This window comes from Saccoglossus kowalevskii, chromosome 10 (assembly GCF_978046115.1).
Source record: "Saccoglossus kowalevskii chromosome 10, keSacKowa6.1, whole genome shotgun sequence".
In the NCBI taxonomy this organism is placed as follows: Eukaryota; Metazoa; Hemichordata; class Enteropneusta; family Harrimaniidae; genus Saccoglossus; species Saccoglossus kowalevskii.
Genome location: NC_140650.1, coordinates 23,920,843 through 23,944,592, shown reverse-complemented (window position 1 = coordinate 23,944,592; position 23,750 = coordinate 23,920,843). Strand labels below are relative to the sequence as shown.

General features: G+C 35.7%; 1 protein-coding gene and 1 long non-coding RNA gene across 5 annotated transcripts in view; one reads left to right on the top strand and one right to left on the bottom strand.

The window, feature by feature from the left end:
• LOC100369315 (cGMP-specific 3',5'-cyclic phosphodiesterase-like) overlaps positions 1-23,750 on the top strand; it is an 87,841-nt gene that overhangs the window by 36,381 nt on the left and 27,710 nt on the right. For all 4 annotated transcript variants that reach the window (XR_014930723.1, XM_085504399.1, XM_085504401.1 and 1 more), the window contains exons 3-4: positions 12,908-12,997; positions 16,162-16,302. Coding sequence is in view for 3 of the 4 variants with exons in the window: in XM_085504399.1 (XP_085360525.1) it covers positions 12,908-12,997; positions 16,162-16,302 (231 nt within the window). In the remaining variant the exon portion in view is untranslated. The remainder of the gene's footprint in view (positions 1-12,907; positions 12,998-16,161; positions 16,303-23,750) is intronic.
• On the bottom strand, positions 5,511-6,763 carry LOC146737976 (uncharacterized). The gene is made up of 2 exons (XR_014930724.1): positions 6,433-6,763; positions 5,511-5,923 (listed from the first exon to the last, which is right to left on the bottom strand). It is a non-coding gene; the product is annotated as an uncharacterized LOC146737976 (long non-coding RNA).

Sequence of the window (23,750 nt, the reverse complement as noted above, 5' to 3'; positions counted from 1 at the left end):
CCCTGTGTGTGTCCGTCCGTCCGTCCGTCTGTCCGTGATCACCTGTATCTCGAACATGCATGGACCGATTATGTTCAAACTTCACTCATACATCACACATTATATGGGACATATGCACATGCATTTTTTTCATGATCCGATTAACGATAGCCGAATAGCGGCCATTTTAAGGCCGAAAATGCATCAAAATCGCACATTTTCACCATTCCGGACCCGGATCTCAGTTATGCATGGACGGATTTCGTTCAAATTTGGTACATACATTAAACATAATAGGACCTTGATGCACGTCATTTTTTTTTCCGGATCAAGTTCGAAATGGCCGACTGGCGGCCATTTTGTTTTAAAGAATTCAGTTCTGGATCCGTATCCGAGACATGTCTGGATTGATCAAGTTCAAACTTCACACACACAAGGTACATCATGTCACAAATATGTATGTGCATTTGTTTCATGATCCCATTAACGATAGCCAAATGGCGGCCGCTTTAAGGCCGAAAATGCATTGAAATCACACATTTTCACCATTCCGGACCCAGATCTCAGTTATGCATGGACGGATTTCATTCAAATTTGGTACATACATTAAACATAATAGGACCTTGATGCATGTCATTTTTTTTTTCAGATCAAGTTCGAAATGGCCGACTGGCGGCCATTTTGTTTTAAAGAATTCAGTTCTGGATCCGTATCCGAGACATGTCTGGATTGATCAAGTTCAAACTTCATACACACAAGGTACATCATGTCACAAATATGTATGTGCATTTGTTTCATGATCCCATTAACTATAGCCAAATGGCGGCCGCTTTAAGGCCGAAAATGCATTGAAATCGCACATTTTCCCCATTCCGAACCCAGATCTCAGTTATGCATGGACGGATTTCGTTCAAATTTGGTACTTACATTAAACATAATAGGACCTTGATGCACGTCATTTTTTTCCCCGGATCAAGTCGAAATGGCCGACTGGCGGCCATTTTCTTAAAGAATTCAGTTCTGGATCCGTATCCGAGACATGTCTGGATTGATCAAGTTCAAACTTCACACACACAAGGTACATCATGTCACAAATATGTATGTGCATTTGTTTCATGATCCCATTAACGATAGCCAAATGGCGGCTGCTTTAAGGCCGAAAATGCATTGAAATCGCACATTTTCACCATTCCAAACCCGGATCTCAGTTATGCATGGACGGATTTCGTTCAAATTTGGTACTTACATTAAACATAATAGGACCTTGATGCACGTCATTTTTTTTTCCCGGATCAAGTCGAAATGGCCGACTGGCAGCCATTTTCTTAAAGAATTCAGTTCTGGATCCGTATCCAAGACATGTCACAAATAGATATGTGCATTTGTTTCATGATCCGCTTAACAATAGCTGAATGATGGCCATTTTAAGACCGAAAATGCATTAAAATCACGTATTTTCACAATTCCGGAACCAGATCTCAGTCATGCATGGATGGATTTTGTTCAGATTTAGTACAATGTGTTGTACATATGCAGGTGCATTTCGGTCATGATCTGCTTTGAATGTATATGTCACTCAAATATGAACGGAACAGGGACGTGTCATTGACAATGACTTGTTTATTCTGATTTGCCTATAAGCAAATTTTTTTAGGAATCCATACTTCAAACAAACAGACAGGCAGACTGGCTACATGGTATATATTAAAGTGAATTGCGAATGTCCAGCTGACTTTGATTCTGTTAGAGCCAGAATCAGGGACTTTTAATTATTTGAAGTATGGACCACAGTTGCTATTATTATGAAATTAAAAAAAAAGGATTAAAGCCAAAACAATTCGCAGACATTCTGGAAAACCCATAAAATTTGAACATTGACAGGTATCTTATTTTTCTCAGTTTTCCATTTCAACCATCAAAAATGTCACATAATTTTACCAAAACATCAACAGTGGACGAGATTCAATTGTCTTCAGACAAATGGCCAAGATGGCTATGATATGGTTTCAGAAGTCAGGTAAACAGAGGACGAGATTTAATAGACTTCACAATATAAAGCCATGAGATGGTTTTATAGGTCCAGGTAAACAGAGGACGAGACTCAATAGACTTCACAATATAAAGCCATGAAATGGTTTTATAGGTCCAGGTAATAGTGGACAAGATTCAGTAGACTTCAGAGACAAATGGCCAAGAGAGCCATGAGATGGTTTCATAGGTCCAGGTAAACAGTGGTTGAGATTCAATAGACTTCACAATATAGAGCCATGAGATGGTTTTATAGGTCCAGGTAATAGTGGACGAGACTCAATAGACTTCAGAGACAAATGGTCAAGAGAGCCATGAGATGGTTTCATAGGTCAGGTAAACAGTGGACGAGATTCAATAGACTTCACAATATAGAGCCATGAGATGGTTTCATAGGTCCAGGTAATAGTGGACGAGATTCAATAGACTTCACAATATAAAACCATGAGATAGTTTTATAGGTCCAGGTAATAGTGGACGAGATTCAGTAGACTTCAGAAACAAATAGCCAAGAGAGCCATGAGATGGTTTTATAGGTCCAGGTAATAGTGGACGAGATTCAATAGACTTCGGAGACAAATGGCCAAGAGAGCCATAAGATGGTTTCATAGGTCAGGTAAACAGTGGTTGAGATTCAATAGACTTCACAATATAGAGCCATGAGATGGTTTTATAGGTCCAGGTAATAGTGGACGAGATTCAATAGACTTCAGAGACAAATGGTCAAGAGAGCCATGAGATGGTTTTATAGGTCCAGGTAATAGTGGACGAGATTCAATAGACTTCGGAGACAAATGGCCAAGAGAGCCATAAGATGGTTTCATAGGTCCAAGTAAATAGTGGTTGAGATTCAATAGACTTCACAATATAGAGCCATGAGATGGTTTTATAGGTCCAGGTAATAGTGGACGAGACTCAGTAGACTTCAGAGACCAATGGCCAAGAGAGCCATAAGATGGTTTCATAGGTCCAGGTAAACAGTGGTTGAGATTAATAGACTTCAGAGACAAATGGCTAAGAGAACCATGAGATGGTTTTGTAGGTCAAGTAAACAGTGAACGAAATTCAATAGACTTCACAATATAGAGCCATGAGATGGTTTTACAGATCCAGGTAATAGTGGACGAGATTCAATAGACTTCAGAGACAAATGGCTAAGAGAGCCACGAGATGGTTTTATAGGTCCAGGTAATAGTGGACGAGATTCAATAGACTTCAGAGACAAATGGCCAAGAGAGCCATAAGATGGTTTTATAGGTCCAGGTAATAGTGGATGAGATTCAATAGACTTCAGAGACAAATGGCTAAGAGAGCCATAAGATGGTTTTATAGGTCCAGGTAATAGTGGACAAGATTCAGTAGACTTCAGAAACAAATGGTCAAGAGAGCCATAAGATGGTTTCATAGGTAAGGTAAACAGTGGACGAGATTCAATAGACTTCAGAGACAAATGGCTAAGAGAGCCATGAAATGGTTTCATAGGTCAGGTAAACAGTGGACGAGATTCAATAGACTTCACAATATAGAGCCATGAGATGGTTTCATAGGTCCAGGTAATAGTGGACGAGATTCAATAGACTTCACAATATAAAGCCATGAGATGGTTTTATAGGTCCAGGTAATAGTGGACGAGATTCAGTAGACTTCAGAAACAAATAGCCAAGAGAGCCATGAGATGGTTCCATAGGTCCAGGTAATAGTGGACGAGATTCAATAGACTTCACAATATAGAGCCATGAGATGGTTTCATAGGTCCAGGTAATAGTGGACGAGATTCAATAGACTTCACAATATAAAGCCATGTGATAGTTTTATAGGTCCAGGTAATAGTGGACGAGATTCAGTAGACTTCAGAAACAAATGGCCAAGAGAGCCATGAGATGGTTCCATAGGTCCAGGTAATAGTGGACGAGATTCAATAGACTTCACAATATAAAGCCATGTGATAGTTTTATAGGTCCAGGTAATAGTGGACGAGATTCAGTAGACTTCAGAAACAAATGGCCAAGAGAACCATGAGATGGTTCCATAGGTCAGGTAAACAGTGGACGAGATTCAATAGACTTCACAATATAGAGCCATGAGATGGTTTCATAGGTCCAGGTAATAGTGGACGAGATTCAATAGACTTCACAATATAAAGCCATGTGATAGTTTTATAGGTCCAGGTAATAGTGGACGAGATTCAGTAGACTTCAGAAACAAATAGCCAAGAGAGCCATGAGATGGTTCCATAGGTCAGGTAAACAGTGGTTGAGATTAATAGACTTCAGAAACAAATAGCCAAGAGAGCCATGAGATGGTTTTATAGGTCCAGGTAATAGTGGACGAGATTCAATAGACTTCAGAAACAAATAGCCAAGAGAGCCATGAGATGGTTCCATAGGTCCAGGTAATAGTGGACGAGATTCAGTAGACTTCAGAAACAAATGGTCAAGAGAGCCATGAGATGGTTTCATAGGTCAGGTAAACAGTGGACGAGATTCAGTAGACTTCAGAAACAAATAGCCAAGAGAGCCATGAGATGGTTCCATAGGTCAGGTAAACAGTGGACGAGATTAATAGACTTCAGAAACAAATAGCCAAGAGAGCCATGAGATGGTTTTATAGGTCCAGGTAATAGTGGACGAGATTCAGTAGACTTCAGAAACAAATAGCCAAGAGAGCCATGAGATGGTTCCATAGGTCAGGTAAACAGTGGTTGAGATTAATAGACTTCAGAAACAAATAGCCAAGAGAGCCATGAGATGGTTTTATAGGTCCAGGTAATAGTGGACGAGATTCAATAGACTTCACAATATAGAGCCATGAGATGGTTCCATAGGTCCAGGTAATAGTGGACGAGATTCAGTAGACTTCAGAAACAAATGGTCAAGAGAGCCATGAGATGGTTTCATAGGTCAGGTAAACAGTGGACGAGATTCAGTAGACTTCAGAAACAAATAGCCAAGAGAGCCATGAGATGGTTCCATAGGTCCAGGTAAACAGTGGTTGAGATTCAGTAGACTTCAGAAACAAATGGTCAAGAGAGCCATAAGATGGTTCCATAGGTCAGGTAAACAGTGGACGAGATTCAGTAGACTTCAGAAACAAATAGCCAAGAGAGCCATGAGATGGTTCCATAGGTCAGGTAAACAGTGGTTGAGATTAATAGACTTCAGAAACAAATAGCCAAGAGAGCCATGAGATGGTTCCATAGGTCAGGTAAACAGTGGACGAGATTCAGTAGACTTCAGAAACAAATAGCCAAGAGAGCCATGAGATGGTTCCATAGGTCAGGTAAACAGTGGTTGAGATTAATAGACTTCAGAAACAAATAGCCAAGAGAGCCATGAGATGGTTTTATAGGTCCAGGTAATAGTGGACGAGATTCAATAGACTTCAGAGACCAATGGCCAAGAGAGCCATAAGATGGTTTCATAGCAATCTGATTAAAATCTGATGTAGTGTACGGGCTTTAATTATTTTGACTATAAACTTATTTTTAATTTTTTTTTTATTACTTTTGTTATTAATGCCCTTTTATTTTATTATTTTACTTTGATTTTGATTTCGTGATTTTTTTTTAATTCTGCCCTACCTACATCTGATCCGACGCCTATGTAAGTCCCGTTCAAATCTCGCGTAAGTAACAGCCAATCACAGTCCCCCTTTTATACAGGCTGTCGGTTGCTTACTTTTCAGTGTAGTGATACTCTACGGGCAATCTTTCTGTACATTATATTTTGCCCACTTGAATAAACGATTAATAGAAAATTGCTAGTATATTTTTATTTGCAAAAGAAATTCCACAGCATTTTACAATTTTTGTCATTACATTGAATATTTTTTTCACTTCCAACAAATATGTACACTTCCAGATACATCTTCGCCAGCCAAGGTTCGTTCATTCAGTCATCGCTTCAATTTTACATCACTGAGCATAATAGAATGGAAGCAAAAAAATAAGTAAATCGTAATGATTAGAACACTGTAAACAGCTATAGTAAACAATGCAAACTGATTTTAAATTGTATAACGGTCACCGGCCCACGGCATCGACGCAGAAAATTGGAGCAAACAAATATTTCCTGATCAATTGCGATGTGTTCCAAATAAAAAATATTTTATTCCAGTCCAAATCAGCTCAATTACTTTAATAAAGAGTTATTGCATAATGTACAAAATGTTGATACAATTTGATGAATATTTACAGCTACGGCTTCAATACCGTAGACGATGTTGGCCCGATCTTCAACAAAACATCACCCGTCTCCAGGGCATGGCAGGCGACTGGAAAAAGACACTAGTGTTCGGTCGAAACGGTGGAAACAAAATCGTCACTCCCAGAATAACTATGCAAAATAACGATCTAAAGTCGAACCATTCGAGCCACAATATTAACATCAAAATGACTTTCGTTGCATTTGACAATGATAAACTTACCGTAAAGCCGTGTTATTCTCGGTCGCTAACGTCGGTGTAATCCACCATTTTATTTGAGTGTTTGCCACCCGACTCCGCCCGGTGACGTCATCATGTGCGCCATAGAAGGAGGTCTGTGATTCGTTGACTAAAATCGTCGATAGTGGGTCTCGTTGAAATCTCGTTACATAGGCATCGGCTCAGATGTAGGTAGGGCGGAATTAAAAAAATCACAAAATCAAAATCAAAGTAAAATAATAAAATAAAATAAAATAAAAGGGCATTAATAACAAAAGTAATAAAAAATAAAATTAAAATAAGTTTATAGCCAAAATAATTAAAGCCCGTACACTACATCAGATTTTAATCAGATTGGTTTCATAGGTCAGGTAAACAGTGGTTGAGATTAATAGACTTCAGAAACAAATAGCCAAGGGAGCCATAAGATGGTTTCATAGGTCCAGGTAAACAGTGGTTGAGATTAATAGACTTCAGAGACAAATAGCCAAGAGAGCCATAAGATGGTTCCATAGGTCAGGTAAACAGTGGTTGAGATTCAGTAGACTTCAGAGACCAATGGCCAAGAGAGCCATGAGATGGTTTCATAGGTCCAGGTAAACAGTGGTTGAGATTAATAGACTTCAGAGACAAATGGCTAAGAGAACCATGAGATGGTTTTGTAGGTCAAGTAAACAGTGAACGAAATTCAATAGACTTCACAATATAGAGCCACGAGATGGTTTTATAGGTCCAGGTAATAGTGGACGAGATTCAATAGACTTCAGAGACAAATGGCCAAGAGAGCCATAAGATGGTTTTATAGGTCCAGGTAATAGTGGACGAGATTCAGTAGACTTCAGAAACAAATGGCCAAGAGAGCCATGAAATGGTTTCATAGGTCAGGTAAACAGTGGACGAGATTCAATAGACTTCACAATATAGAGCCATGAGATGGTTTTATAGGTCAGGTAAACAGTGGACGAGATTCAATAGACTTCACAATATAGAGCCATGAGATGGTTTTATAGGTCCAGGTAAACAGTGAACGAGATTCAATAGACGTTAGAGACAAATGGCCAAGAGAACCACGAGATGGTTTCATAGGTCAGGTAAACAGTGGACGAGATTTAATAGACTTCACAATATAGAGCCATGAGATGGTTTCATAGGTCAGGTAAACAGTGGACGAGATTCAATAGACTTCACAATATAGAGCCATGAGATGGTTTCATAGGTCCAGGTAAACAGAGGACGAGATTCAATAGACTTCACAATATAAAGCCATGTGATAGTTTTATAGGTCCAGGTAATAGTGGACGAGATTCAGTAGACTTCAGAGACAAATGGCTAAGAGAACCATGAGATGGTTCCATAGGTCAGGTAAACAGTGAACGAAATTCAATAGACTTCACAATATAGAGCCACGAGATGGTTTTATAGGTCCAGGTAATAGTGGACGAGATTCAGTAGACTTCAGAAACAAATGGCTAAGAGAACCATGAGATGGTTCCATAGGTCAGGTAAACAGTGAACAAAATTCAATAGACTTCACAATATAGAGCCACGAGATGGTTTTATAGGTCCAGGTAATAGTGGACGAGATTCAGTAGACTTCAGAAACAAATGGCTAAGAGAACCATGAGATGGTTCCATAGGTCAGGTAAACAGTGAACGAAATTCAATAGACTTCACAATATAGAGCCACGAGATGGTTTTATAGGTCCAGGTAATAGTGGACGAGATTCAATAGACTTCAGAGACAAATGGCCAAGAGAGCCATAAGATGGTTTTATAGGTCCAGGTAATAGTGGACGAGATTCAGTAGACTTCAGAAACAAATGGCCAAGAGAGCCATGAAATGGTTTCATAGGTCAGGTAAACAGTGGACGAGATTCAATAGACTTCACAATATAGAGCCATGAGATGGTTTTATAGGTCCAGGTAAACAGTGAACGAGATTCAATAGACGTTAGAGACAAATGGCCAAGAGAACCACGAGATGGTTTCATAGGTCAGGTAAACAGTGGACGAGATTTAATAGACTTCACAATATAGAGCCATGAGATGGTTTCATAGGTCCAGGTAATAGTGGACGAGATTCAATAGACTTCACAATATAAAGCCATGTGATAGTTTTATAGGTCCAGGTAATAGTGGACGAGATTCAGTAGACTTCAGAAACAAATGGCTAAGAGAGCCATAAGATGGTTTTATAGGTCCAGGTAATAGTGGACAAGATTCAGTAGACTTCAGAAACAAATGGTCAAGAGAGCCATAAGATGGTTTCATAGGTAAGGTAAACAGTGGACGAGATTCAATAGACTTCAGAGACAAATGGCTAAGAGAGCCATGAAATGGTTTCATAGGTCAGGTAAACAGTGGACGAGATTCAATAGACTTCACAATATAGAGCCATGAGATGGTTTCATAGGTCCAGGTAATAGTGGACGAGATTCAATAGACTTCACAATATAAAGCCATGTGATAGTTTTATAGGTCCAGGTAATAGTGGACGAGATTCAGTAGACTTCAGAGACAAATGGCCAAGAGAGCCATGAGATGGTTCCATAGGTCAGGTAAACAGTGGACGAGATTCAATAGACTTCACAATATAGAGCCATGAGATGGTTTTATAGGTCCAGGTAATAGTGGACGAGATTCAATAGACTTCACAATATAAAGCCATGAGATAGTTTTATAGGTCCAGGTAATAGTGGACGAGATTCAGTAGACTTCAGAGACAAATGGCTAAGAGAGCCATAAGATGGTTTCATAGGTCAGGTAAACAGTGGACGAGATTCAATAGACTTCACAATATAGAGCCATGAGATGGTTTTATAGGTCCAGGTAAACAGTGGTTGAGATTAATAGACTTCAGAAACAAATAGCCAAGGGAGCCATAAGATGGTTTCATAGGTCCAGGTAAACAGTGGTTGAGATTAATAGACTTCAGAGACAAATAGCCAAGAGAGCCATAAGATGGTTCCATAGGTCCAGGTAAACAGTGGTTGAGATTCAGTAGACTTCAGAGACCAATGGCCAAGAGAGCCATGAGATGGTTTCATAGGTCCAGGTAAACAGTGGTTGAGATTAATAGACTTCAGAGACAAATGGCTAAGAGAACCATGAGATGGTTTTGTAGGTCAAGTAAACAGTGAACGAAATTCAATAGACTTCACAATATAGAGCCACGAGATGGTTTTATAGGTCCAGGTAATAGTGGACGAGATTCAATAGACTTCAGAGACAAATGGCCAAGAGAGCCATAAGATGGTTTTATAGGTCCAGGTAATAGTGGACGAGATTCAGTAGACTTCAGAAACAAATGGCCAAGAGAGCCATGAAATGGTTTCATAGGTCAGGTAAACAGTGGACGAGATTCAATAGACTTCACAATATAGAGCCATGAGATGGTTTTATAGGTCCAGGTAAACAGTGGACGAGATTCAATAGACGTTAGAGACAAATGGCCAAGAGAACCACGAGATGGTTTCATAGGTCAGGTAAACAGTGGACGAGATTTAATAGACTTCACAATATAAAGCCATGAGATGTTTTTATAGGTCCAGGTAATAGTGGACGAGATTTAGTAGACTTCAGAAACAAATGGCCAAGAGAACCATAAGATGGTTTCATAGGTCCAGGTAATAGTGGACATGATTAGAAGAGAAAACACTATTTGAAGGGTAAAAACAAGTCTTGTGAGTCTCTTGCTCGCAACAAGATCTTTGTGGCCATTGCTTTCAATATGTATCGGATGATAATTACAACTATCTATTGAGGTATTCATGATATATTCAAAATTAATGGCCATGTCAAGATTATTGCACCTTTGTTAGTTTCTTAGAAATCCATCCAAGCGTAAGTGATGTGATTGTGCCAATCATCCACAGTTTCTAGGACAATTGATATTTATAGAATAAAACAGACATTGCATTATTATTGGGTGTAGTAGTGAAAATTCAACTAACACGATTTGATGTTCAAATGTTAATTAGATTTTATACCAAAGCCTGAAACACAGCTCATTGATTTGAACGTTGTTTTGGTGAGAGAACATTAACATTATATATTCTCATAAAATTGAAATAATTACTAGATTTAAATAGTATATATATTTAAGGAGGTTAGCAAGAGATTGATTTTTTTTCAGCCCATGCTGCCTATTTTTCATAGAAACGTGCACAAAAGTTTTGATGACATTTTGTACTTTTGTTTCTCAAAACATTGTCTAGTGACTAAAATTGTTTGTTTTGTAATGGCACAAACCAATAATGAAAGTATGGAACAAATGATGTATAACAACCTTTGACATAGTAACTAAAATGGTCTTCAATTCAGTTACAATTCCCAAAAATCAACCCAATATGTAATCCTGGTTGCCAACTTCGACTGTTGCAAAATAACTCTGGCAAGTGTGTGTTCAAACATCATTTGTAAAAATGTTCAGGCCCATACTATTGGTGGCTCTAGTCTCAAACATTTGAAGTTAAAAATGTTAATCTGAATGTTCACCAAGCTATATAATCTGACTGAAAAAATGTCTAAACCAATTTTTTTGCTCAATGACAGCAGTAGATACATATATTATCAAAATTCATAATAATAATGGGGTGAACTTCATCTTGGGATAACCTTGGTTTGATATAAAAAGGGCCTGCTAGCTCAACCTTGGGCATTCTAGGTGAATAAATGCTATTCAGGATTATATTTATTTAAATCTATGATTTTTGTACGATAATATAAGCATTGTTTCCCAGAGTGCACTTAACTCTTACAAAATAGCCGAAATGACATTTTGGATGGAAGACGTGTAGCCTTAAGACATTAATTTGGCTCATTTCTGTAGCAATGAGACTGGCGTATGCGTCATTATTCAGTATAATACGCACCTATCAAAATTTGACGTGATCGTGGTTTTACGAAACGTCAAAGGCATCTGCTTTTCGGTATTTTATGATGGGTTTTAATGACAGTAAAAAGGTCTATTATTGTGAAAATGACAAAAGCTTTGAAGGATTACCTATTCGATTGTATCCATCGCGCACGGCGACTATATTTATGATCAATTTTCTAAAAAGCTATATATGATCAGTAAATTGCAACCGAAAGGCTTAATATGAAAATGCAAAAAACAAGTAGTATAATATGATATGAAAAATGCGCAAAACAAGTAGTGGCTATATATCTATTACGAATTATTTATTCGGACTTGAGTCATTTCCATAGAAACATTTTCTCAATTACTTGAGAAGAAAGCTGTAAATTTGATTAAAAATGTATATACACGATAGAAAATGAAAACTGTGTACAAAATATGTTTCAACTAAAAATTCATTCACATCATCTGCCTGATAAATCTTCAAGCTGTGTTTGTCTGAGTTAACAAAAGATCATCTTTGAAAATGTAGGAATTTAATTGGCTCATTTAAAGTCAAATTGCAGTGGTAATTTAACTCAATTTTCAACCCACACTAGGTCTTTTCTTGAACATAATATCTGGTGTCCTTTCACAATCGGCTTTCTCAGAGCAAGAACATTCATTCTTCAAGAAGATTTCATGATGATTAATTCCCTACTCTCGACAATGGTTGTGTTCGGTTGCCATGGAGATGGTTTCTGTCTAATAACAAAAAGTTGTTGAGTTTTGTGAAAGTAATTAATTTTACCAGGTATTCTTTCTCACTGTGTCATATTTTGCCTTACAGCTTGGATGTTTCCCGTCTTTTCATTTGAAGTATGAATAAATATAAACATAATGTAACTGTAGCCTGACATTACCCTTTTCTTCCCTTGTTTGATACAATACATGGAACAGTGTATAAATCGCCATAGCAGATTCTCTTGTAGAAAATATTCTGTTAGAAAACAAAATCACACTACACCATGATCAAGTACTCTTAGATTTGTTCATTTCGTGATGACATCTTTAATTCTCTAATTTTGATGAATATTTTTGTCATTTTTGGTAAAAAGTGATATTTTCGATTTTTTGTTAAAAACCACAAGTCCGATTCCTTTGATATAAGTAGACCTCTCTCAGACTTGTTCATTTTCTGATAATATCTTCAATTATCTAATTTTGATGAATATTTTTGTCATTTTTCATAAGAAGTTATATTTTTTACTTTTTGTTGAAAACCACAAGTCTGATGGATTTGATATTATAAATATAGGTACTACAGGTAGACCTCTATCAGATTTGTTCATTTCATAATGATATCTTCAATTCTCTAGTTTTGATGAATATTTTTGTCATTTTTTGGTAAAAAGTGCTGTTTTGACTTCTTGTTGAAAAACCAAGTCCAATTGTACAATAGGTAGACCTCTTCCAGATTTGTTCATTTTCTAATGATATCTTCAGTTCTTTAATTTAAATGTGCATTGCTAACAGTGGAGCTATCTCTGCCGAGAGGCTGCTTGTTTTGAAATGTTGTGATCTATGGATTGTTATTAATGCATGTTGAACTTAAATTAAACTTTTGTATTGATATAGGTGTTCCAGAATTATTTGACATTTTGTGGTATTGGTCTGATGAACGCTCAGTTATTTGAAATGTCTGTCTTGGAGTACAAGAGAAACCAGGTGAGTACAGGCTATGTAACGTGCATGCATTAGCACCATGGTCAATGTCATTTAGGTACATCAATGTTTGTAAATTGATAATTACCACCCAAGAGATAAATTTGATTATGACAACTGTGAATTTGTATTCCCCAGTTTTCACACAGCTGAGAAATGATGTCTGCAAAGTCACTGGTAATAGATAAAATGGCAATTGCGATTATGCACGTAACGGATCTGCTAAATTGTCTATCTGGCACAAGTGATTGATGAATAAGGCTTGAATAGTTGAACGTGGCAACTGCAACACACCTATTTCCTATTTAATTAATAAAATGACGTAAATGGGTGAAGGCAGTGTCACTCAAATTGACAACTGTGTTTAGGTATCGTCTAGAATATATTGAAATCTCTTAAAAACACAATGTTAATTGACGGAAGAATACAGGTATGCTCCAGATTTGTTGTTGATCAGATTCAAAATGACTGACTACCTGAAAATCTGCTTTTTATACATGTGGAAAATTAACTCCAAGTTGTGCAGGGTGATTCCATTCAAACTTATTGGTAACATCTGTTGGCATACTGAGGCACATCCATTATTTTTTAGGATGACTGACTGGCGGCCATTTTGTATGTCAAAAATATTTATTTTGGGTTATATGTGCCATTTATTTGACAAAAATCAGTACAGGGTAATTAAGGTAGGTTGATACCTTGCTGACGTCATCCCAGTACATCAGGTTTTGTGTTCAGCCCCTTGACCATTTGTGTTACACCCAAAGTTTGAGTATTAAACTGTTAAATTTTGAAGTAAACTATGATAACAGCATGAAATAACTGAAGAAAATCTCTCAACAAGGCCGACGAAATTTCACATTGGTGACACGCTAACATTGTCTGTGACAGCACTTGTACTCTTTTTTCGAAAACCGCTCGAACTAAAACAATTTGTTTTTTGCATGAATCAATGCTTAATCAATTGGAATAGTTTTCTGAGAATTTATTTGAAAATTCATCATTTATATATTTCATGAAATAAACACATCATATTTTGTTTTTAATACATTTTGCCAACATTAGAGACTCACACAAATTAAATTGTCATGCAATCCAAAACATTAATAGTTCATAGCGCAATGAATTTATACATGCACTTGTACAAAACAGAGCATATAAATGCTGATGTTTCATTTGTCATATAATAAAGTACAAGAACAGAGAGAGCAGTGACATTCTCAAAATTACTCCCAAAAAAACACAGTAATTTTGCAACTTTTGAGATGCTGTATCTTTTAATTGTGTTATGGATAATATTGAATTGCCATATTTATTGCAATTTTAGTTCAGAAAATGAAAAATTCAAGAAAGTACTGTTGTCATGACAACCTGCCTCTAGGAAATCAATTTTTTTAGTCAGTGCTCTGATCACAAAAATTACAATTTCAGCATGGTAAATTGTTGACATGGCAACCTGAAATCAAAGGTTTGGAGGTCCATATAGATTGGTAAATAACCATGTTACCTTGGAAACGAGACTGTTTAAGTGATAAATGTAATGTGTTTACGTCAAATGTGGATACACCATTATGATCTGTGAAACCTAACCTTGTATAAGTTTATAGAAAAACACCCATGACGTCATGCCACTCTAGTCTTAGCTTGTTTTTTAGCTCCGTTGTCGACTTCATCGAGCGGAGCTAGTCATATTACTGATTGTCTATAATCGGCCGTGTCATTTTTTCCAACTTCTTCTTTAAAACTGAAAGTTTGATTGCTTTGATACAAATGTACTTGGTGTAGACCTCTCTTACATTTATTGATTTTGTGATGATATCTTTAAAAAGTAACGTGTTACTTGAAAACAGGATAGGTAAAAAGCTGATTTTAACATTAGGGCTTTATGGAAAAGATGCGCTCTCCACAGTCCAATGTTCTATCCCCCAATCCTTTGCAAAATCCGATATGGAGTTACACATTTCTTCCTCTCTCAGATTTATTCATTTGATATCTTCAATTCTCTGATTGAAATATGCTTTGCTGACAACGGAGCTATCTCAGTCTAAAAGATGCTTGTTTTTGTATTCTGTACAGTTTCCTTTATTGGATTAAAATGACATGGTATATAATGTGCTACTTGTGTATAGTAGTTTATAATCTATCTCTCAGTGCATGACACCAAGCAATATTCGCGTGTTTGAACTGTTATCATCTTGACTTGCTATATCGTACATGAATATTTTTTTAAAAACATTAGCTATGGTTTACTTCTTCTGGTGTCGTTCCATTTGGTTAACAGAAGGACAGTTTCATGATGTGATGAAAACATTTTTGTCAGCAACAGCTCAAGTCAATTGTTCATCCTTACACGTTTAGATTTCACAACTGGATTCCCAGTATGCCAGTAAAATAAGGGCTAATTAATACTCTGGTTTTGTTTGGTACAAATGATGTTGCAGTCAAAAATGAAACAAAATCACTACTACAAAAGGTCACCAATGAAAATGTTGACATGTGTCATTTGCAGTTACATACATGCTTCTACTCTCCTTGGGTCAGCATGGTTCTGTTGAGGTCAGAACGATCGTTTGTGGTTACACACGCAGAATGTCTGGTGATGCTGAATAGACCATTTTCTATTCACTACGAGAGCCGGCATTATGCGTGAAAACAAACATAAAAAAAACGGACAAACAAAGATCAAAATATCTTGTGGGATACATGAGATTAGTTCATGGGTATTTTCTAGCATAATAATAATGTGCTATAGACATCGGATGATGAATTAAGGGTATATGTTCTCTGAAAGGTCGGCATTTCAACATTGAGCTTTAAAAATTTAGCCTCATCATCAAATCCTTTGATTTTTGCTGAGGCGTTTGGCCAGCAGCTTTCACACAATGCGCGAGATCTTGCCGTGAACGAAAATCACCTTTTATATATAACGTCTGTTCTAGTGTAACTATAGCTAATATTATTTTCAAGCTAATCCTTGAAATGTGAATAGAAAGAATACTCATCCATTCCCATATGTAGTTCATATTACAAGTTCTTGGAATGAAGACTGTTAACTACTTGGACACGCTGCATTAACTTTGTCTTAATTTCCGGTCTTTAACACTCCAACCTCCGAGTGCTATGAGATCCTGAAAATATTTTTAAATTTACTGTTCTTTTGTTTTTAGATGCTGCTTAATCTAGCCCGTGGCATCTTTGAAGAACAATCATCCTTACACAAAGTAGTACACAAAATAATGTTGGAGGCAATAGCTTTATTGAAATGTGAACGTGTCTTGGTGTTTATTCTAGAAGAACACGAAGAAGGGGTATGTACAAAAACTTCCTCTCACTTATATGTTCACTGTGCTATAGTTTATGATTTAGTTTTAGATTGGAGACTGCACTTGTTTATGTTTTACGCATATGTGTGTACACAGTGACTTGTTAGCTGTATGGCTGTTTGTGTCCCAGTCAATAAAACATTTTGTGGGCAACGTTGTCACAGCAGATTGCGAGCTGGTGCCGATCTGTGCAAGACATTATATATATACGTACATGTATACTGGTTGTCGAAAATGTAAACAAGTGATGTCACAGTGTGCTTGACCTATAGCGCTGATGAATTAATTATTCAAAATGTCTCGTACATTGATGAGAGTACCTTCTTCAAGGAAGAGAAATATGACACTTGATTTAAAAGATGAGACACGTTTTGAACAGTTCCTTCACAGCCTTGATTATTTTAATTTGTTAGTTTCAGGTACGTGGTGAAATGGAATGTATTTCTAGACTTGACTGTTGTTTACTGTACTGTACACTTTTTAGTATTAGTTAGTTTCCTAAAATGTAGCATTCTTATTAATGTACATTATTTATCAAACTTACACTTCCAAGTTCTTTTTTTTTTTATTTAATAAACACATTGCGGATTTTTCCACCTGTAAATTCAGTTATTTATTTTAAAGCATGACAACAAATCTTTCTTCAATTCTGAGTTTATTTCCTTAGGATGTTGGCATGCTGATTCTCAAATTCAATAAAATATGGTTAAAATATTTTAATTCTGTAACGATATCTTGTTTTGGTTTTGCTAAAAGAAAAATCTATGTCTATGCCTCAAAAATATGCACCCTGATGCTCTTGCTCATTATTCTAAATTAATTATATCCATTGTATGTTAATATCAAGTGCATGATTGACCTATAAATTGATGTGTTAACTGTTTTTTCAATTGCAGATGTCCATATTTGAACGCATGGGAAAGAAATTTAATCAGGTTATTCCCTCTCCCAATCATCATAGCTTCTTTTGATGGCATTTTTTTTTTAATTTTATTTCTGGCGCTCAGCATGCCATATATACACTGCTCCTTGATTTTGCATTGTGTCTTTAAATCCCTCACACAGTGAGCCATTCTAGATTCACATTTTTTTTTTAACCTTGCAAGCTCACTCATCAGTTTCTAATTTTTTTGGTGTTTATTTCCTCTCTTCTTAACTACTATTAAAGTCACCAGTTTTTGTGCACACTTTGCACACTTGACATCACGTTCATTGCAGCTGCTTGTCATTCTAATCCTAAACCATTATAAAGGGTAGATTTCTAATAAACTTACAGGATACATCAAATTTATATTATATATTTTGTAATTGGGTGCCCACATCCTACCTTGTTGAAATTAACTCTAGAAAGTGTATAGTTTAACTAATGCATTATGACACTAACAAGATAGAAACTTTTTCCAATGTAGTTCTGGCAGGTTGCAGTCACCACTCCATGTGATGTATTGTATCTCATTTTGCTCATTTTTTTAATCAATTTTTTTTTTAAACATAATAACACTGCACACTGAGTTACTAACATTTTTTTTTTACATGAATGTAGAGACAAGAATTGTCTTTTTTTGCACTATAGGTGGCATTTTATACAGATACATTTTATTTGTGTCTTACTTCTATGGCTGTGTAGAATAGCGAAATCCAGTGACTTTTCATAACTAGACTTGTACTATAAAAAGATTATTAACTATACTGGGTTTCAATTCTCACCATATTATTGGCCACTTAATGCGTTAAATTAAAACCAAGAGTATATGTATTAAAATTTGGCAAGCGTATTCAAGTGGTCAAATCCCCAGTGAACATTAATCTTTTTAAAGTACACTGACCAGTCAGATTCACAAGATTTTCATTGTTATGTATGTACGTATGAGAACTGGCATTTTTAGATAAATCTGTCTGATTATGTACATGCATGAGAAGTTTTCATGCGGATTTACATATTTGTACTTTCAATCAATGAAATTGGACTATCGGTCTATGTATATATCAGTATGCTAATCCGATAAAAAAGTGTAAGCTTTTTTTCAAATTGGTTGATTCAGATATTGCCTTTATCTGCTAAATAAATTGATGAAAACTATCATGCAAAGGCGTGAATCCATGATGAATATGACTAATCTCTACACAGTCATGCAGATATCTGTTTACTTGTTATATAAATTAATCTATTGTGGCTCGTTTTTAATTTATACCTTAGCGTGGCATGGCTTTTACTAGCTGCTACTATTTTTCCCACAACTGATTTATTATAATGTCGATCTCTGTGGTCTTCTTCATACATGCTCTATCCACCCTGGGCATTTCCGTAATATAATTCACTGCACACTGATTGAATTAGTTATTGAAAAAAAAAAAAAAACATATAATATCACCTTGCTTTTTACTGAAACTATCAAACAATGTTAATAAAATCATTTTCATAGTTGGCCACTTTTAATTCTCACCAGTGTGCTTTCCAGCAATGTGACTCCAAGATCTATAGACTGGCGCAGTTGGGGCGATTAATTTGTTTTTGTAGTTTGAATAAAATAATAAAATTCACGAAATGGAGGTGTTAGCGCGAAATCACCCCGATTGGTTTATTCTGCAGGAAATTCATTGCTATTAAATATTCATGAATGCACATATTATAATGAGGTGGGTGCTGAAATACGAGGAATAATGAGGTCAACATGGTAAAGGTCACACTGCAGACCCAACATGGCGGCACGCTGAAATTTGAGTTTGTCGTCGTCGTCGTAAATAGACTTAAAAAGACTTAAAAAGTAACTCGTACTAGTCGTAGAATTTAAAAACAAGCAGCCTCTCGGCTGAGATAGCTCCGCTGTTAGCAATGCACATTTCAATTAAAGAACAGAAGATATCATTAGAAAATGAACGATATGTATAGTATCAAAACAATCAGACTTGCAGTTTTCAACAAGAAGTGGAAAATATCACTTTTTACCAAAAATTACAAAAATATTTATCAAATTTAGAGAAGTGAAGATATCATCATGAAATGAACAAATCTGAGTTAGAACCACACGTAGTACCTATATATGTAATATCAAAGCAATTGGACTTGAGGTTTTTAACAAGAATTTGAAAATATCACTTTTTACCAAAAATTACAAAAATATTCACCAAAATTAGAAAATTAAAGATATCATTATAAAATGAACAAATCTGAGAGAGGTCCACATGTAGTACCTATATATGTAATATCAAAGCAATTGGACTTGCGGTTTTTAACAAGAAGTTGAAAATATCACTTTTTACCAAAAATGACAAAAATATTCACCAAAATTAGAGAATTGAAGATATCATCACAAAATAAACAAATCTGAGAAAGGTCCACATGTAGTACCTATATATGTAATATCAAAGCAATCGGACTTACAGTTTTTAACAAGAAGTTGAAAATATCACTTTTTACCAAAAATGACACAAATATTCACCAAAATTAGAGAATTGAAGATATGATCATGAAATGAACAAATCTGAGAGAGGTCTACCCAAGGTACATATACACCAAGTATCAAAGCATTCAGGCTTGTAGTTTTCAAGAAGAAGTCGAAAAAGTAAAACATTGACACGAACGACGACGGACAATCACTCATATGATAAGCTCCGCTCGACAAAGTCGACAGCGGAGCTAAAAAATGGGCCGCTACAATCAGTCGACGTCTTTTCGGTCAGAGGTCAGTTGAAGAGACGTTGTGATTGGCTTAGATGATTGTCAATTAGAACACTCATTAACATAATTACCTGTTGAAAAATCAACAAGTTCCTGCAGTGTCGATAGAGGGCCATGCAGAGTCGGGGTGATTTCGCGCTAACACCTCCATTTCGCAATTTTTTTTATTTTATTTAAACTACAAAAGCAAATTAATCGCCCCGACTGCGCCAGTCTACAAGATCTAGTACAATGCCACTGTATTACATTTATTTTAAGCTAAATGTCATGCAGTGTATGTATGTATGTCTGGTACGTCAAATTGCTTGGAAAGTACACTGGTGTCACGTATCATGCAACCCCACAAATATATATCCAAACAGTTAACATTTTTTCTGAACTGCATTACATTATAGACCCAAGGGTCTACGATATTATACCTTTTCTTGTCTGTTTCCATGGATATAGTAGTGTAGTCTGATGATTTAGATATTAGGAAATACCATATAAACAGGAATGCAGGGTGGATGGGTGTAAATTCATCCCAGATTAACCAGTTTATTCCCAGACAGTGTTAATCACTTCTTTACAAGTAGCTTGCTATATTACAGATAACAAACAAACAAACAGAAATTAACAATAGGGAGGACATTTAAAAGAAATGTTGTCCTGATATCCAAAATTGTCACAGCTTATCGAGATTTTGTACCCATATTCGGGCATCTAATATTCCTGTGTTTGCCATGCTCATCATCATGTATGTCAGAGATTAATGAGGTGATATAGATGACAAGTGTTGATTCAGCAGTGTGTCTTGTGATTTTCAAATTTATCCCCAGATGTGATTCCATCAGTATTGAATATCATCTTGGCTCATTTGCATTCTACATTCATTATTAAACCATTATTATTTCAAAGACAGTATCTAGATTGTCTTTGATTATTATAAATGGCAGTATCAGTTTATGATCGTCCATCAGTGTTTGGTTTAAAATCATCATCATCTCAAGTTAGCTTGAATATAACTCATGGTTTGGTTCCCTATCCGTAGACATGTGATGGTCATTTCTGTTAATTTGTTCATGTTCTGAGATTTACTATGAACATTTTGCAAAGAAGTAGATTATTAAAAATATATGATAGCTGAAGTGTTGTTTCAGTAAAATATCTTTTAATACTTGTGTAACTCAAAAATTGGTTATACTTTCAACCATAAATAACAATTTGAAAGGTTTGGATATAACAGATTATTATATAACCAATAATAATAGTGTGCCATAAAAAGCTGTATTTGCACACTTTCAAACATTATTTCTACTGTTGCAATGTTTGAAATTTCTTCCATTTGGGGTAAACTATGCCACCAAATTATATATGCCACATTTGAATACTTTCCATCGAGCACGGCAGAAATACAGCATGTGACGGAAATTCTAAAAATGTGTATGGGCATGGCTTCACAGGAATTATTTGGTCATCAAGATAAGGATTCATTTCATTGTGTTGTTTCATTACCCCCACCATTCCTGCTTGCCTGTATCGTCAATCCTCCATTTGCATGTCAGTAATATTTCTTTTTGTATTATTTTTTGCATGATTTCCATTTGTAGGGCATGTGCAATCCCCTTTTAAAACAGCCAGCTAGTTTACATCAGAACAGTAAAATCAAGATGTTGAGACATGAGGTAACAGCAGTATAGAGTAGGATAAAGTGCAAACTTTGCTCCTAATTACAACATCTTCTTTACCCAGTCTTTTTCTATTTTCTTTTGCTAACTTTACTTATTTTCTCTTCTCCTCGGTTACAACATTATATTATTGTATAATCATAGGATGTGCACAAGGTAATTTTTTTGTACCCTTGTCCATAAGTGAGAATATGTCAATCTCAAACAACCCCCACCATTCCTAAAATACATGTGTTTTTTTTTCCCAATACTTGCAAGCATGGTGATTACTGTATCTAACCCTTCCCACCAATTCTACCTACCACCTGCCTCAATTCTCCCCTCAATTCAAGTACTGCAAAGTAGCAATCGTTTTTCTAATTATCTTGAAGCAGAACTAGCATTTAACTTTCAAACTTTCTGTTTTTTTTCGCTTTTGAAAGCAATCTGATTCAGTAAGCGATCTAATTCAGAAGTTAGTACTGTCATGCTTTTTGGAACTTATTTGACATTGAACTAATGATATACTTTTTAATTATCTCGTCAAAAAAAGTATGTTAATTACTTTGATTATTGTAAGCGTAGTCTCCTCCTATGTGCCTGATAGCACTTCGCTCCAAGATAAATATTGAATAAAAGATACAAGTAGAAATGAAAGTTACATTACAAATATTACATTATGAGATCAATTTCAAAATATTCCTAGTCTACAAATGAGGTTATGTGACCCACTCAGTCTTTCTTTGATCATTGCCTGCAGGTATTGGGAAAAAAAGAAAACAATATAATTTATTTGTCTTGCATGCCTATTACTTTTCAGATGTTTCACCTTTCTTTAGTGTCTAGTCTATACTTAGATTTAGTACTGTAACAGTAAAAATATATGTATTTATTAAGGCCTTGAATTTATTGTGCATCAAAAAAGAGAAATATATTAGTCTTCTCCTGTTTCGGCACACACTTGTTTCTGCTAACAAATATCTGTGTACTGAGTTCAAGGTACACTACTGTAGCTCACAGTAGAATGAAATCAAAGACAGTTTCATGTCACTTAAATATCAACTATAAAATGGTATCTGTGTGAGTTAATTCAGATTACTGAGTTTGTAGTTCATATTAAGTCTTGTTTATCACACATGTTCATCTGTGAAAAATAAAAAATACCACAGTGCATTCTAATACATTGTGCATATAAAGTCTTTAGTACTGTAATGTAAATTACTGAAGCTATAGCAACTTAATGACTTATATATTCTTGCTTTCTCTTCTCTTCTTGCATTTATTTCTTCTGTTATATCTATTCTGAAAAAAAAATTTGTTTCTGGTGACACACATTTTCATTTCATTGAAAAAAGTATAGATGTATTAACTGCAATTTTCAATTGAAATCTGTGAATAAGAACAGCTGTCTAATTTATTACCTTGCCCGTACCATCAAAGATGGAAGGGAAAGGTATATTAAGGGGAAAATTTTGTCCGGCGTTGTCGCTGTTGTCGTTGTCGTTAATAATTGTTATTGTGTGCATAATAACTTTACTAATTCTATTCCAAACTTCACCAAACTTGGTCACCTTATTCATCAGTATAAAGTCTTCCCTGTTTCCACTGAGTGTTCAATCAAGGCTGTATACATGTATATGTAATTACAGGACAAATACATAATGTACAAGTTCGGATATGGAATTCTGTTTCCTTTTATTTGGCGTCAGCTTTTGTGATATTAGGTATTTCACTGGCAAGGTGCAACTACGTGACCCGTTTGTGAGTTTGGTACAATACATTGAATATAATTACTGACTAATTCAATCTCTGAGATCATTGATAAAAACTTTTTTTGGAGTCTTTGGACTTTTGTATGCCACATTTGACGCTATGAATATACACAAATTTCAGGAAATATTTGAGTATCCTTGTGATTTTTTATGAATCTACACACATTGGAATATTTATATTTACAAGTTAGTGTTGACAAATGAATTAATGACTTAATAATAGAAGAATCATAAAATATAATGTGAAGCTGAAACATTCATTCAACATTCTGACATAGAAAATTGAACATGTAGAACATATTTCCCACAATTTGTGTAAATTCATCGCATAATACA